Source organism: Lolium perenne, chromosome 6, assembly GCF_019359855.2.
Source record: "Lolium perenne isolate Kyuss_39 chromosome 6, Kyuss_2.0, whole genome shotgun sequence".
Classification (NCBI taxonomy): domain Eukaryota; kingdom Viridiplantae; phylum Streptophyta; class Magnoliopsida; order Poales; family Poaceae; genus Lolium; species Lolium perenne.
Genome location: NC_067249.2, coordinates 213,855,267 through 213,870,504, shown reverse-complemented (window position 1 = coordinate 213,870,504; position 15,238 = coordinate 213,855,267). Strand labels below are relative to the sequence as shown.

General features: G+C 40.6%; 2 protein-coding genes across 7 annotated transcripts; one reads left to right on the top strand and one right to left on the bottom strand.

Moving 5' to 3' along the window:
* Positions 1-591: 591 nt before the first annotated feature.
* Positions 592-1,165, top strand: LOC127306051 (uncharacterized). The gene has a single exon (XM_051336655.2). The coding sequence runs from the start codon at positions 716-718 to the stop codon at positions 974-976; it is 261 nt and encodes an 86-aa protein (XP_051192615.1). The 5' UTR covers positions 592-715; the 3' UTR covers positions 977-1,165.
* Positions 1,166-2,953: 1,788 nt separating this feature from the next.
* Positions 2,954-15,206, bottom strand: LOC127306050 (E3 ubiquitin-protein ligase BRE1-like 2). Of its 6 annotated transcripts, none has more exons than XM_051336650.2 (19): positions 15,096-15,206; positions 14,001-14,162; positions 13,827-13,914; positions 13,488-13,718; positions 13,219-13,386; positions 10,207-10,397; positions 10,026-10,109; positions 9,792-9,911; positions 9,528-9,714; positions 9,275-9,435; positions 8,124-8,195; positions 7,073-7,149; positions 5,529-5,723; positions 4,702-4,774; positions 4,533-4,619; positions 4,141-4,278; positions 3,795-3,997; positions 3,551-3,713; positions 2,954-3,363 (listed from the first exon to the last, which is right to left on the bottom strand). In XM_051336650.2, exons 2-19 carry the CDS (start codon positions 14,160-14,162, stop codon positions 3,232-3,234), a joined length of 2,532 nt encoding a protein of 843 aa, XP_051192610.1. In that variant the 5' UTR covers positions 15,096-15,206; the 3' UTR covers positions 2,954-3,231. The 6 variants fall into 6 exon arrangements, with proteins under 6 accessions (XP_051192610.1, XP_051192609.1, XP_051192611.1 ...); XM_051336649.2 differs by lacking the exon at positions 15,096-15,206 and adding an exon at positions 14,945-15,052; XM_051336651.2 differs by lacking the exons at positions 8,124-8,195; positions 15,096-15,206 and adding an exon at positions 14,945-15,054.
* Between the last annotated feature and the right edge of the window lie 32 nt (positions 15,207-15,238).

Sequence of the window (15,238 nt, the reverse complement as noted above, 5' to 3'; positions counted from 1 at the left end):
TCGAGACGCTCAAGGACGACGCCACCAATGCGAGGCTGGAGCAGTGCCTGCAAGAGGACGCGGCGGCGCACCGAGCCATAGCGGCCGCGCGGGAGGCGGCGGAGCGACGAAACGATGGCGCCGGCCCGCCAGGAAGCAAGTAGTCTAGGCCTATAAATCTACTTTGTATAGTTTTTATGCATTTTTATGTACTATTTTGAATGTTTTCAACTATGTTGCAATTCAAAAAATGGGTCGCCCGGTGAGAGCACACCAAAACGCAAACGGACGAGCGGATAAAATTTGTCCGCGGGGCGACGCAAACGGATGCTCGCGACCACTTTTGGGCGTCTGAAATGGCGCGTCGCGCCGATGGAGATGCCCTAAGTGACCGACATGCGGGCCACAACCACCTACGGCTGGAAGGAAGCTTCGGAGCCAGGTCGCGTCGACACGCACGCAGCCTTCCGGTGACGCCGGTCAAAACCGGCATGCAGGCAGGTGCAGCTGCCACCGTGTCCGCGTACTCCGACGCGCGTGCAGCCATATTCAACTCCCCAGATCAGGACAATCTCCGGTTAATTAGTTGCCCCGCCCGAGTATAAAACCCGCCATTCCCCGGCGATCCATTCCATTCCATTTGGTCGACCGAGATCGAGCAGCTTAAACACCAGGATCGGAAAAGCAGTACGTGGCAATCTTGATTCTCTCTTGAAGGGGGGTTCTTTGGGGAAACATGGAGCGCAAGAACTCGTTCGGCACGTCGTGGGCGGACCAGTGGGACACTGGCAGCGACCCGAGCCCGCGCGCCGCAAGCGACGGCGGCAAGAAGCAGGGCGGCGGCGGCAGCGTCGAGAAGACCAAGGCGGCCGCGGCCACCGGGCTGAAGAAGGTGAAGGAGGGCACTGCGCACGGCTTCCAGTGGATCAAGGGCAAGGTGCAGAAGAAGAAGCAGGGCGGCGCCGGCGCCAGCGACGGGATAGCCGCCGGGTATTAGCCCAGGCCCTGCTTCCTCTTGCCGGATGGATGATCCGTGGATCGGTTGATTTGGCGATCTGTGCTTCCTCTTCAGTCTTTGTATATAAGTTTTGCTGTTGGATTTAGGATGTTTCACACCACCTTGTACATGATCGATCGATCGATCTCTTGGATATCTACCTTTTATTGATTGGTTCGTTGTTCCGTCTGTCTCCTGCCGTCGATTGATCCGATGAAATTTGATGTTGATTAGTCCAGTCCGATATACTCATCAGAGGATGCATGTGTCTGTCTCGGAGCGTGGTGCCTGATCTTCAGGTTTGCCCGCTATCAGCTCCACAGTTCCAATTCTAAGACTGGCTGTTTTTTTTCTGAATTCTGAGTTCAGGCTGGCTGCGTTGCATGTGTTTCCACTTCCGCCACTGCCTGCAGCCAACATAGCCTGCAAGTTAATGGAGCAATTCTTGGTCAAATCTTCCTCTTACCGATACTTGGTAGCACTACGACCTAGATTGTGGAATGGACCAAGTTGTTTTGCGTCTCTTTCAGAGATGAAACTTCTGCATCACCACAAAGATAAATGTTAACTTTGGGGCGGATCGAACGCGAACCGCGTCCCATAGTAGGCTGTTTCAGCTTAGGGCATGTACATTAGTTCCGACCCCTTTCTTCTATAGCATTCATGTGAGATTACCTATGAAATCAGTAGCGAGGAGATCCATAGAACACATGTGATTTTTAGTACCCAAGAAAGATCATTAGAAAGCTGAAGGAAGGTAAATCCTATCCGATCGGTTCAATATGGTATCCCTGTACTTTTGTACTTCTGAAACAAATACTTAACTTCTGTAAATCATATGCTAACAGTTCAATTGCTACTAGGTAGTAACAAATCTGTTACTAGGTAAACAACAGATCAACAGTCTGCTGCTAATGCCAATGAAGAATTCTGAAATAAAAATACCAAAGCAACACAACATGTGCAGCTGAACTCTGCTACTAGCACAACAGTGCTCCTGGTTTTCAAAATATTTAAAAATTATATATCAGCGTTTTAAAAAATTCGTCATATTTATTCCGTGAATACATACATATGTCCTGAATACTCTTGCAAATTTTCGGTAGAAATTACATTGTATTTTGAGCTACATGAAAAAAAAACAAATTTGTCCGGAATTTTTCTTTTTTCTATAGATCAAAATACAACATATTTTCTCCAAAATTCATACCGTATCTTTGAAATGTTTATATGTATGTGGATATTTAATATCATTTTTTTATAATTCAAATAATATGATTTTTTAAAAACAGGATCACTGGTGCTCATATGTCAAAGATACTTTTCGGTTGCCCCTTAGCGTCCACATGCTCTTCCTAAACCTGGGTAGGCGGTTTCATCGCTGACGTGCTCCGGCATGCCCGTGGCAACTCATTCGCTTGTCAACTACTATTGCTAGTTCATTTAAAAAAAAAACTACTACTGCTTGTTTATCTAATAGTTTAGTCCAGTTTCCGTTTCGTATACAAAAAAAAAAATTGAAGAAAAATTAACTCTTGGGTAGTATCAGTTTGTTCTATAAGTTTGCTAGAACGGCTTACATTATGAAATGGAGGGAGTACATTTTAGACGAGATGTTTGTTGAGATAGCTGAATAACTAGTGTAAATATTAATGTAGTTTAATCATGCTAAATTTGTACTCCCTCCATCCCCTAAAACAATGTTACTGATTTGTCTAAATTTAAACGTATCTATACAATATCACTCATATATCTAAATTCGGATGTATAATTTAGACAAATTTACAACATCCTTTTTTTTTTGGTATGGGTGGAGTATGAATAATCTTGCTCTCGTCCTTGTTGTAATAACATCAGCGTGTAGCTTTATCTCACAGATGAAACTTTCTGAGTTCAAGCAAGAGCAACTTTTCTAGTTCAAGAGATATAGACAGAGGCCAATGTATGTTCGTCCTAGCGTATAAACACTTTCGAAAAGAAACAAAACTTCACCTTCTATTCATTTCTTGTTTACTCCCAGTTCACTACAAAGTACAAACATAACTAAAAACAGCTTAGCAATAGCCTCATGTAAAGCCACATATCCTACACTCAGACACACATCACAGAAGCTACAACGCTTTGTTACATTTTCACTTTTTGCAGGAAGGCCTATGAGTGCTCGATCTAAGCGCCCCCACGAGAAACATAAACTACATAATTACAAGTTACAAGCATACACCAGTAGGTTGTCATTAGAGCCAACCTCACGGATTTCAGATCTTCACCTCTCGCACATCGTTTTGCCCAAATGGGGTGCCGCAACCTGGGCATTTTCGGTGGCGGAGCTCAAGGTTCCTCTGGATACATGGTGAGCAGAATAGGTGGAAGCATTTGGTGATCACAACCTGACAACAACCAAGACAGGAACATAAGACTAATCAGCAGTAGTTCTGTAGGTGGTCACAACATTAAAAGCTTACACTTTGGTGACATGTGAATAGATTAAATGTTAGATCTCAGCTGCTCATTCTGAGTCACACAAATCCACGTCGTTCAAAAATAAGCTGTGCAATTCACTGGACAATTAATTACCTCTTTTGGTCGGTCAAAGCACACACCACACTTGAGAATAGCCTTGCAATCTTTAATCTCATCCTGAAGCTTCTGAATAGTAGCCTCTTCGTTTTCAGAAGTCAGCTCCATGACTTCATTTTTCACCTCTTCATATTCTTCCTCTAGCTTTCTCTTCTCGCCTCTGAAATAGCGAAGAAATGTAATGACTAAGCCCTGGTGACAGCATAGCTAGACAAACTTGGAACCAAAAAGTAACACTAACCTCTCGCGCTCTAGCTCCACTCTTAGCTCAGCTATCTTTTTCTGATTTAGCTCGTATTCTTTCTCAGATGATCCAACGGTGGATCGAAGCCACTTGAGCTCCTTCTCTGTGTCAGACACCTCCATCAGAGTCTTTTCAAGGTTAATCACATGATGCCTGTTCTCCAAAGAAGTTTTTATAGCTTGCGCGACATAGGATTTCATCTGTGACAATTATTTAAACAAGAAAATTCAAAACCAGCTCAATGGTAAACAGAAACACACACACAATATATTTATAAAAGATTTGCGTCGGTGTGATTTTCAAATACGGTTGGCAGACAGCAAAATTCTAACTCGGAGATTACCTGCTCTTCACCACGGGCAATTTTTTGTTTAGATGAGTCCAGTGAACTATTAACTTGATGGAGTTGCTTCTGTAACAAATGCTTTTCAGAGAGAAGGGATGCAGAGGCCTGCTTTGTCTTCACACTATCTGATACTAGCTGTTAAATGAGAATCAAGTTATTAATGGGAACTAGTAAAAAGCAACAAGATCTTCTGGCAATGCAACAGAGTATATATGATGTGGTCAAACTGCATGACTAATAAGGCGACAAGGCAAGGTGATGTGCCCCACTACTCCAGATGGGGCAGGGAAAGAGAAATAGACCAGGCCACCTAGGGCAACAGCCTCAAAAGTGTAGAGCCCAGAAAGCTGGCAGTGAAGTGTCTGCATCAGGAGAAATATGCTACGCACCTTAATGTTAAAATCATCTCTATCGGCAACCTGTTGCTGAAGATGCTGATTTTGTGTCTGCATGTCTTCATATGCTTGACCAATTGTCTGCAGTAATAGCATCATATGCTTTCTCACACGTGCACACAAGCACGATAAAAAGCTGCTAACAAAGTAAAAATGAGCTAACCTCAATTTCAGAGATATAAGCATCTCCTTCAGCTTCTTTAATCTTTATTGCCTCGTTGAGTTCCAGAACATCTCTGGCAAAAAGATCATACAAAGTATGAAACTGCAGAATGGATACAGAGTACCAACTCCTCATTGAACAATATAATATGCACTGATTCACAAAGATAGCATATACTGCTGGTTGTCACAAAATTTGCAGCAGGAAAATAATACAGCTCATCTCAACTACTGATCGCAAGAACCAGTTGGATAATACTCGATAGCAAGATGAAGACAATTGAGATATATCGCATTAGACTATCAGTTTCAACCTAGTTTGCCAAACATATGAACAGCACAGGTTGGCAAAAATCTAAGTAACAAGTTTAGGAAGCCGTTGCAGGAGTTAAACTGGAACCAACCAGTTCAGATTTTCAATTGGGTTGGTTTCTGGCTGAAAAATGAATCCAGTTTGTTTGGGCATTTGAGTCTTAATTTCAGAATTTGATAAATGGAAATTAGAAATAAGTTGTGACAGCTATGAGGGTTTAAGGGAGTGTATTTCTATTGAGCGGCAAAACAAGCGGATTTGGGAAGTATAAAGTAGTTAGCCATTAAAAAATAATGTACCTAACACACTCAACATCTTTCACATCATTAATAGCAGGGACAAGGATGAAACAACTGCAGTAACTACTCCTGACCCCCCTAATGGATAAATATTTTAAACAGCGCTCCTAGTAAACTGGACAACTATTTCAAGTGGTGAGAGTGAAAGTAAACAGTCACCAATTGCTTCTAGCAGTGGTACACACATCAAACTGTCTCCAAGAGCAGATAACTAACCTTTCGAATGCATCTACCTCGGTCCTTAATTCTTCTAGTTCTGCTTCAGCAAATGAAAGCCTTTGCTGGCATGCAGTTTCAGTTTCATTTGCTGCTCTTACACGAAGTTCAAGACTATGCTCCTCTAGACTAGTTCTCAAATATTCAGCCTGCTTCCGAGCTTGGTTTCCTGATTCCTTGATCTCTGCAATTGTCCTAGATGCACAGAAGTGTAAAATAAGAATCAAACAGATGAAGCAAAATATATGTGCATGCCAAATAGAAGAAACTGTCAACTGCCTATCATTCTATGAAGCATTTTGAGGCGAAATCAATGAGCATTTGGTACTGCAGAAAGCGGCAGACTGACATACACTTCCTTCTTCGGAAAATTTAGCTTATATAATCTAAGATTTTTTTTTCCTTACCGCATATATTTTCTCATACAAGATATATGCCAGCTAGTGTTAGCGACTTAGCGCATCCAAATCAACGTCCTCATCACTTGTTGTAACAATTTGATAGATGTGACCTGGCCATAAACTTGTAACAGTCCATGACTCCATATAGCTGAAGTCGTTAGCTCAACAAGCATCACCATGTCAACGACTTCAAGCTCAAGCGCCACACGGATTGGACTATAATAGCCAAGACAAGGCATAAATGGTGACACTTATCCTTTGCGCCTGTCCATCTTATAGTAACACCGATGGTACGCTACATCGAAGACCGTTCAATATGAAGTCAGACGTACACCGAAGATGTGAGGAACAGAGGCAAATCTCGGACTGTCTGACCTCCTCTTGCATCAGTCATCCCCCAGCATTTGACGAGGAGAAAGGGATGTCAGACCGTCTGACTTACTGCATGTGACTTGGCACATCTAAACCTACAGTTAAGGGGCTGGACTATACCCCTTCTGCACCTATATGATCAAAGGATACAGAGCTTTCTCTTATGAATTTGTGTTGAATCAACAGACAGGTTGAGTGGAAATAGAATTCAATTGGGCATTGTTGATTTCTGTTCTTCCTCCAAAGCCCTATGACATCGGTGTGTGTTGGAGTTTAAATCCTGGGTAGGATTCACTAGTTTTGTTGGCTTTACTGGATTTGGGCCCTCTACCCAAAGGCCATCAGGTTGGTGAGTGTTGTTGGGTGTTTGCCTTGGATTTGCTAGGCTAGTTATCCTCCAACTGATGAAGATTGGGAGCCTATTGTATAAGTGAGCCACACAACTGAAACTAAAATTTAGAATTGCAGTAAAGATGAACTTCCTTTGCTATAATAGGGGTACACATCATAGTATGTGTGTTCAAAAACATAAAGCATAAACCATAACTTTTAACAATCATAAATGGATTATGTATCAACTTCGTTCTCTTGTTCCCAAGGTGTGGTAAACTGTAAATCCCAACTAAGCAGATTTTTTTTCCCAACAGAGAAATTCAAAACCCTGATGGAGAGTACAACTATGCAATTACTAATAATTTAAGAGAAGCATAAGTCATAATCATTAAAAATCAATATAACTGATGAATGGTGATGATAACAATCAAGTCATACCTCGACTCAGAACATTCTTTCCCATACATATCCACAATGTATTCCAACTTCTGCTTATCATTTTCCAACGTCTCAATCTGCCAAAAAAATCATTGAGAAAACATGAATTACAAATATGTAACTGTGTTAGTTCTTCACTACCAAATGTTTGTTTACCAACAACTCTTAATCAGTTTTTTGTTCCCTCTGCAGTCGCTAAATTTTAAACCTTTTAGTAGAGAAAATGGTCAACCTATATCCAACTATGCAAACATGATTCTATTCCTAATTTCTAAATATAACATACTGATATGCTGATAGCCCCTGTGACTAGCAAAATATACAGTTCAGGTCTGATTTTACTCTGCATAGAAATTGACCAAATATGGCAGCATGGGCCCTTGGAAAATAACATTAATTTCACGTAGCTAGTTAAAGGCTGGATATATTTGTATGCTAGATTAAGCAATAACTGTTAATCAAGATCATCACAAAAATACTAGAGCTACCCAATCAAGCTCTGTAACCTTACAATGCAGGATATCCACACTATGACTGTTGTGTGCTGAACTTGGCCAAGTACGAGCATCAAAGAATGTGGCAATGGAGGTATGGCTCCGAGTAGCGAGAGTACTGGGTAGGACGGCCATGTCGCCAAGGATAAGGCATATATGGGAGGGAGTGGGTATTAGATCTTTACTAGTTTATTATCATTGCATGATGAACATATGGTACATGCTGTCTCTTTTAGAGACATGCCTTTCTTAGCCTGAAAATCTAACCACATTTGATCATATCTCACCTTAAGGTAACTAATCCTATCTTTTCTTATCTCTAATTGGCTCAAGGCCCAGGCTACTTGCTCTCCAGCTGCTCCTTTATTCAGCTATTCGGCGGATCTACACTGATGAAAAATCAGATATAACTGCTTGTGCGGCAACATGATGATAGTTACACGCTGAGCTGAGAGAACACCGGTGGAGGGAAAAGGAAAAAAATTCACAGAGAAGCAAATATGTTTCAGGCTGTCAGCACTACTAGAAGACAAGGAGAGATATTTATTATACCATACCAATGCTTTGAGGGACTTGATCTCAGTGAGTTGTGTGTTGTATCTATCAGATATCTCCTTGTGTTCATTGATCTGAAAATTGGAGATACTTTCATCAGATTTTTTGTACTAGAGGTTTGGTTAGCTATTCATAATTTCTCCAGAAGAGGATGATAGAGTATAGAGTTTTGTTAAGATAAACTGTATGCAAATAGTTAGTGAATAGTCTGTTTGAAGGTATAACAATGAGCCTATGAACATGTAGCAGTGCAAGTATGCATAACGGCATCAAAGTACACACATATTTCTTCTCAACACATAATTCAAGTGAGGCAACCAGAATCCAGTTAAGTAAACGCTCATGGTGTTCAATGGAAGATACCTAGAGTATTAATTTTATTCCAGTTTCTGGAAATGGTCACCAATCTTTAGCAAAGAAGAAATATGTCAATTTTAATCTGATGATACTAGACTGACCATAATCTATCCTAGACCTCATTCACTATTACTTTGTGTACCCTTCATTTATAAAATATTCAAGATAAAATGACAATAGTGTGTACGCCATATATATATATTAATATAATTAGATGTGAAAAAAACACTTCTGCATACTATACTCGAAAAGGTAACCGTAAATGGAAGAGACAGTAGCTTGATTACAGGGTTTAGATACTTGTGCATCTTGAGAAATACATGCATCATGTTTGAACATGTTACATTCTAGATCAAGTTGGTTTGGATTGAGTTGGTCATGTGCTAGCGGTGAGCTATTTAAGTCATGGCTTCGATTTTTTTTATAGAATGCTGTCAATAAAGAAAGTTCCCTCAAACAGTGTTTATCCATCATCGCCAACTCGGTTCATGAAACTGTAAGAATGGACTAATTCAGGTACTTGCTCCTTCAATTAATCTATATGTCAGATATATGAATGAGGGGAATAACCCATCAACTGAAATCAAAGCACAGTGAGTAGATGCGCACATAAATCAAATGTAAAAAACATAAATGGTCTATTTTTCATTAGTGTGTGGAAATCTTACTACCAATATGGTAAGTTCATAACAACATTCATAGACATGACTATGAAAATTCCAGTATACTTTTACATATGCAGACTGAGTGCCAGTTTAAAAACATAAATTAAGATGGGTCCAGGTCAATGACAGACCTTCTTAGCTGACAGGGTTCTTAAGGATTCAGCTTCTTCACGTAATGCTACTGCTTCAGAAGCCGCATCCTTTGATCTATTCAACTGATTCTCCATCATTTCCATCTCTTTGGAGAGTGCGGCAGCCATGACATGAATCTCATCCTTGAAGTCTTTTTTACCTATACCAAGGATTTAAGAAGTATATTACATTCTGAAGGAAGAGGTGAACCACAGATCCTGATTTAACAAGCTACCAAGTCAGACCCATTACCTGAATCTTGCAAGGATTCCTCAACCTTGATCTCAAGATCATTCTTCTCAGCCATGAATTTCAGAATCTGATTTTCCAGTTCTTCAATTTTGGCCTCGCAAGTGGTACTGGATTGTTTAATATTGTCGACTGATTCTCCTTTTGCACAAATTTCTTTCTCCCTTTGCAAAAATTGGTTCTTGTCATTCTAAAATCAAAGAAAGTAAAAGCTGATTAAGAAACAATACCATTGCAAAACAGCACATCAGAGGAAAAGCATGGTACCTGTAATACTTCAACCAGACCCTTGTATCGTTCTATCTCAGCATTCAGATGATGCAACTGATCGCTTAGAATTGTACATGGTTTTGAAGTGAAAATGTATTTTTCGTCTTTTAGTTGACCCTGTACAGTGCACACATAGAAGCACCGGGATGCAAATTAAAGGAAGGAAATTAGGATCCAACTCAAAACTGCAACAAATATGTCAACCCCATCCTCCATTACAAAAGTGCCAACCTGAAGATCTTCTAACTGCCTAGACAGTATCAGATTATCCTCTTGAGTCTCATGGAGTTCAAACAGACGGTTTGCTGCAAGAGTCTGGCCTCCATTGGACAAATTAGCAGCTATAAGATAAAGGCTGAGAAGATAAGGCATACATATGAAGAATGATGGAATTTGGTATAATTGAAAGTACCTTAGCCTCATCAACAGCATCTTTGAGATCTCCCCAGCCCATGCTTTTGTCTGAAGACTTATCAGTTGAAAGACCATTCACACCATTTGAACCAGATCCGTTCATTAGCAAACCTCCATGTCTCTGCAACTGCTGAATAACCAACTTCCGTCGACTTTCCTCAAGCTCTGCCATGGTTTCCTCTAGCTCACCTGCATTACAATATGTACACATGCATATGGATTGGTTTGCTTTAGAACCAAAGTTTGAATAAGTTTTCATAGCTCAGAACTTGGTAGCATTGACCAGGATATGGTATGTATTTATGTTTTCTACTAGCACATAAATGCCCATGCGTTGCAACGGGAGATTAAAAAAATGTATTGCATTCAGACGTCGTCGCCACCTCTGCCCGCCGCATTTATATTTGTTATTATGGCGTGGCATTAAACCAGGACCGTCCTATGGTAGTTTTGATTGTTTTATATTAAAATTCGAACCTCTGAATGATTCAGATACATGATATGTTGATTTGAAACAGAAGGTATAAAAGGAAAAGAGAAAGAAACCTAGAGTTAATTATTTGGCACAAAAGAAGCCGGCGATAGAAAATCCATGAAATAAAAATATCCAAGATCCAAGATTATTTTCTCTTTGTTGCCTTCTTTTTTCCTTGGACGCCTATAATTAGTGCACACGTTATAGATTTCCATAATCTGTTGATGGTGCACTCTGGATGTCATATTCTTCATGTGCTTTTTTACTACACTTAATGACTCGTCTCGATCAAAATTCTCTTAGTACCAGGCAAACCCCATCGATAATTATTTTTTTTTGATTTTTTCATGCACACAGCATAACCGACATGAAACCAAGTACTCAAGGCGAGCATGTAATAGGCAATTAGGATGGCATCCATCTGAATTATTCTTTCGGAGTTGCTTAATTAATTTTCCAGAGAATGTCCACATGACAAAGAATGGTATTGCAGCAAACTGTATGCAACTGCACGTTTCCAAACATACAGACGGAAATAAGATACTGAGACCTTCTCCGGGAAATTCAATTCGGCTCCCGGTGCGTATGCACCCTCTACCAAAAAATCATATTTCGAAATATCGAAAAATTTTAATAAAAAAATTTACATGTACATCTTCATAATATATGTTCCTTCGTCAAGTTTCACGAAAAACCAATATTTTTTGTGGTCTATATAAAAAAGAGAAAACTTATATTGTCAAAATCATTATTTTTAGCACTGAGTTTTGTCTTTTTTACACACGTCACATGATAAGTCGATCTTTTATGAAACAACTTTGTAAGCGTGTAGCACGAGAAGATTTACATGCGAATTTTTGGTTTCAATTTTTTTGAAATTCAAAATATGTCTAAGATGTATTTCAAAATAGAGGGGGTGATGACCCGGACGTTTGGAACCTGGGTGCGCGCGCACCCATTCACGAAAAGTTCAAAAAAATGTTATTTAAAAGTTTCAAAAAAATGTGAAGTAAAATTTTGCATTTACATATTATGTTGATACTTACTCACGTGAGTTTTCACGAAAAAATACCATTGTGTGTGGCCTGCATAAAAATGACAAAATGTCCAAATGAGAATAGTGAATAGGAATTTTACTATTCACAGGAATAGGAATTTGCATTTTGTCATTTTTGTGTAAGTCACACACAATGGTATTTTTCCGTGAAAACACACACAAGTAAGTATCAACATAATATATACATGCAAAAATTTACTTCACATTTTTTTGAAACTTTTAAATAGCATTTTTTTGAACTTTTCGTAAATGGGTGCGCGCGCACCTAGGTTCCATTCACCATTTCCGGAGCATATGCTCCCATGTTCCAAAACACCACTCCCGACCTTCTCCCCGATTGTGGAGCTATCTTAGCTATAAAATTTCCAGATAATAAACTGAGATAGCATACAGTGTTGTAGCCATTCGCTGCTGTAGACTCGAGCCTAACCAAGACCACCCGTCCTTCCATGGGGCGTCCTTGCCTCTTGCACTCCTTCGCATCTAGATGCTCTGCCGCCAGCATCCTTTATTCGGCTCACCGCCGGCGCAGCTCGGACGAGATCTTACCTGGGCGGGGAGTACAAGCGCCAAGGCACCAGTCGGATCCCGCACATCCCCGATTCCCAGCATATCAGTGCTTCCCGGATCCCTTCTCTTCCTCCTCTGAATTCACATCCCACGATCTCGATCTGCTCCACCGTCCTGGACCTCCCAGGTCCCTCAGCTCCAGCGCTGGGCTGTGCTCTCTCTTCCATCGCCATCGGTCCATCAGCTCATGCAATTGCTCGCTGATGATTGGAATTTCCGAGCGTATATAAACAAGATGAAGCTGCTATAAAAAATCGATGTGGGACTATTCAGCCGAAAACATCAATACACCACTTTTGTTACTACGTTCGTAGGCCAGGAACCACCCTCGTTATTTTTAAAGCCCAAGTTTAGCAGCCAAATTAAAGCCCAAGGGCGCTTCCTCGTTTGTGGTGGGCAACCCAGGCTGCCTTTTCTTGTTCACGATGGACCGGAGCGTCAAGGGCGCCAGCGACGGGAGCGCGAGGTGTTCTCCTCTCGATAGGCTGCTACAACAAACCGTTTCGTTGACTTACCGGTGGCATTGCTTGTAATTTGCACTCAAACTTAAGGGCAATTTTAAAACGGACGAAAAAAGTGGGGAGAAACCTTACTTCCTTTATTAGTAGGTAAAGATTTGGCAAGGATCTGTTAAACATATACAGTTCATTTCTCCAGTTTTACTGCCAGAACTTTAAGCACAAATAAAATTATTTCCATAAGAAATATCCAAAGTATGATGGAAGGCCAGCCTTGTCAAGAATGCAAAGCCAGGTTTCTGAAAAAAGGGGGAACTTTTAATTGTCCAGATGACAAAAAGGAACGTCATGTTTAGTTAAGCCAAATGCATTCGTGTAGATTACATGTACATGAGAAAGAAAATACAATAACTGTTGATGCCCAGAATGCACACAAGACAGAACAATAACCTGAAAGACGCTTGGTTTCCCGTAATTCTTCGGGGTAGTTGTTTTTGAAAGCCTCGATCTCATCCAGATACCTTTTGTGCTTCTCATTGACAACAGAAATAGCTTGACGGACATTGCCAACCACCTCTTTCAAGTAATTATTATGGTTTTGAAGGGCATCAATAACATCTAAATTTAACAAATACAGTTCAAGAGATGCATAATTAGCAAACATTAAAAAGTACAGTGCAAAGAGAAATGGAGGGAAAGCACAATATTAGTTTCTTTACCCTCATTTGACTTTTCTCCATTTAAAGCTAATGACAGAGATTCACTTCTAGCCTGTTGTGCAGCAATAGCCTCTTGGAGGGACCTCATCAGAGCAACAGTTGCCGAATGGCGTGAAGCAAGAGCTTCTTTAACGAATTTTAGCAGGCTACTGCCATCATTATTTCTAGAATTTTTTGACTTCAAGAGCATGAAGAGAAATATTTCCTCAGAAGGAAATGACTCGGCTGAATCTGAAGAACAAACAACAACACACAATCAGCTAAGGCAACATCGCTAATCAAACAAAAAAAGAAAATTTCATAATGCAAGATTAGCAATTAAACAACTTAGGTAGCAACCTTCTGATACATCTTCATGGTCAAGCGCTTGTAAATTGTCCAAATCCCCACCAACCCGAACTCCAAGCAGGACTAAATCATCAATCAGCTATAATTAACTTTTATTAATAAGAAACACGGCAAGCCAGAAGAGAGCCATAAAAAAAAGTTTACATGAGATTCAGAGGAAAGAACCTGATTCCACATCTTATTCAGAGAAATCAGAGTATCGTCATAAGAACATTGTTCGTTCCTCAACTCCGTGAACTTGGTTTCCAATATATGCATTTCAGACTTCTGTGCCTCCAATTGTTGCACCAGCTTCTGGTTCTCATATTGAAGAGATGTGGCATCCATCTTAAGAAAGAAGATGAAATACAGAAAGTTAAGTCCTACAGCACCAGATAAATACACTGCAACATGACACTAAAAGGGAATAGGTGTTTGCAGAGATTAATATCCACTAACCAAACTTCGAAATTACTTGACCAACTGATAGCAGCGAGTATTCAGTTAGTCTGGTGGTTTTCTTAATTTTCTAACCAAATTACGCCTCAATTCAACTTTTACAATCTAATAAAGAACTTCAAAATCAAAACATATCGAAGTTAGCAACTACAGATTAAAAATTCACCATTTTTTGACTGGGAAACAAGCCAACGTTAACCATGTGGAGAGAAATTGGCATATCAAGCAACCTTTCGACAGCATAATGGATTAATGAACAAAGCTTTGCATTTAAGTGACCCCTAAAATTGTCTACTCGGACAAAGCACTATGGTGAATGGCATGATGAAAATAAACAGTTCCAGGGTTTTTCTTCGACGCTATAATTTGGAACGACTTCTTGAAAGGAGCACACGAGGTAGAATCTCCTACCAAGTCTACTTCTTGACACGCTAAAATACATAGCAAAATTTTATTTTAGGTATTATTACTAAATTCGCCATTTATCGATCATACAGTTCAAAATATACCAAAATTGCGCCTAACTTTGTAGCTTATAGTACACTTTGCTCAAACACATAGAATTATATTCCGCATCTTTCGAGTGATCAAATCAACTGTGTTTTACTAAAGAGCCAAAGGTCTAAGCAAACTACAGCAAAAATAAGAATTTTTCTTTTAAAAATCTATACCCCGACAGGCCGCTGCTGGACTAGGGTTTGGGGCAGGGTCATGGAGGGGCGGACGCCGCCGGTGGAGCGCTCCTACGAGGAGGCCGAGAATAAGGAGAGTAGGGCGGGGTAGGGAGAGGAGGGCGGAGGACGGAGGACGGGGAGGACTCACCGCGCCGGCGGCGGCTTGCTCCAGGTTGCGCAGGTCGCTCGCACACGGCCGGGGAGGTCGCGGTCGGCCGGTCACTGGCTCGTTTACAGAGGGGTGCTCCTAGCCTCCTATACACCGCTTCAGTTGGGCCGCGGCCCGTTCAA

What these genes read in the sequence shown, in the direction of transcription:
- LOC127306051 (XM_051336655.2), top strand. Translation starts at nt 716, where the DNA reads ATGGAGCGCAAGAACTCGTTCGGCACGTCGTGGGCGGACCAGTGGGAC.
- LOC127306050 (XM_051336649.2), bottom strand. Translation starts at nt 14,986, where the DNA reads ATGACCCTGCCCCAAACCCTAGTCCAGCAGCGGCCTGTCGGG. An exon ending in TCCAGCAGCGGCCTGTCGGG is followed by an intron (nt 14,163 to 14,944) that starts GTATAGATTTTT and finishes TTCTTTCTTAAG; the next exon opens with ATGGATGCCACATCTCTTCA. An exon ending in TGGAGAAAAGTCAAATGAGG is followed by an intron (nt 13,387 to 13,487) that starts GTAAAGAAACTA and finishes TGTTAAATTTAG; the next exon opens with ATGTTATTGATGCCCTTCAA.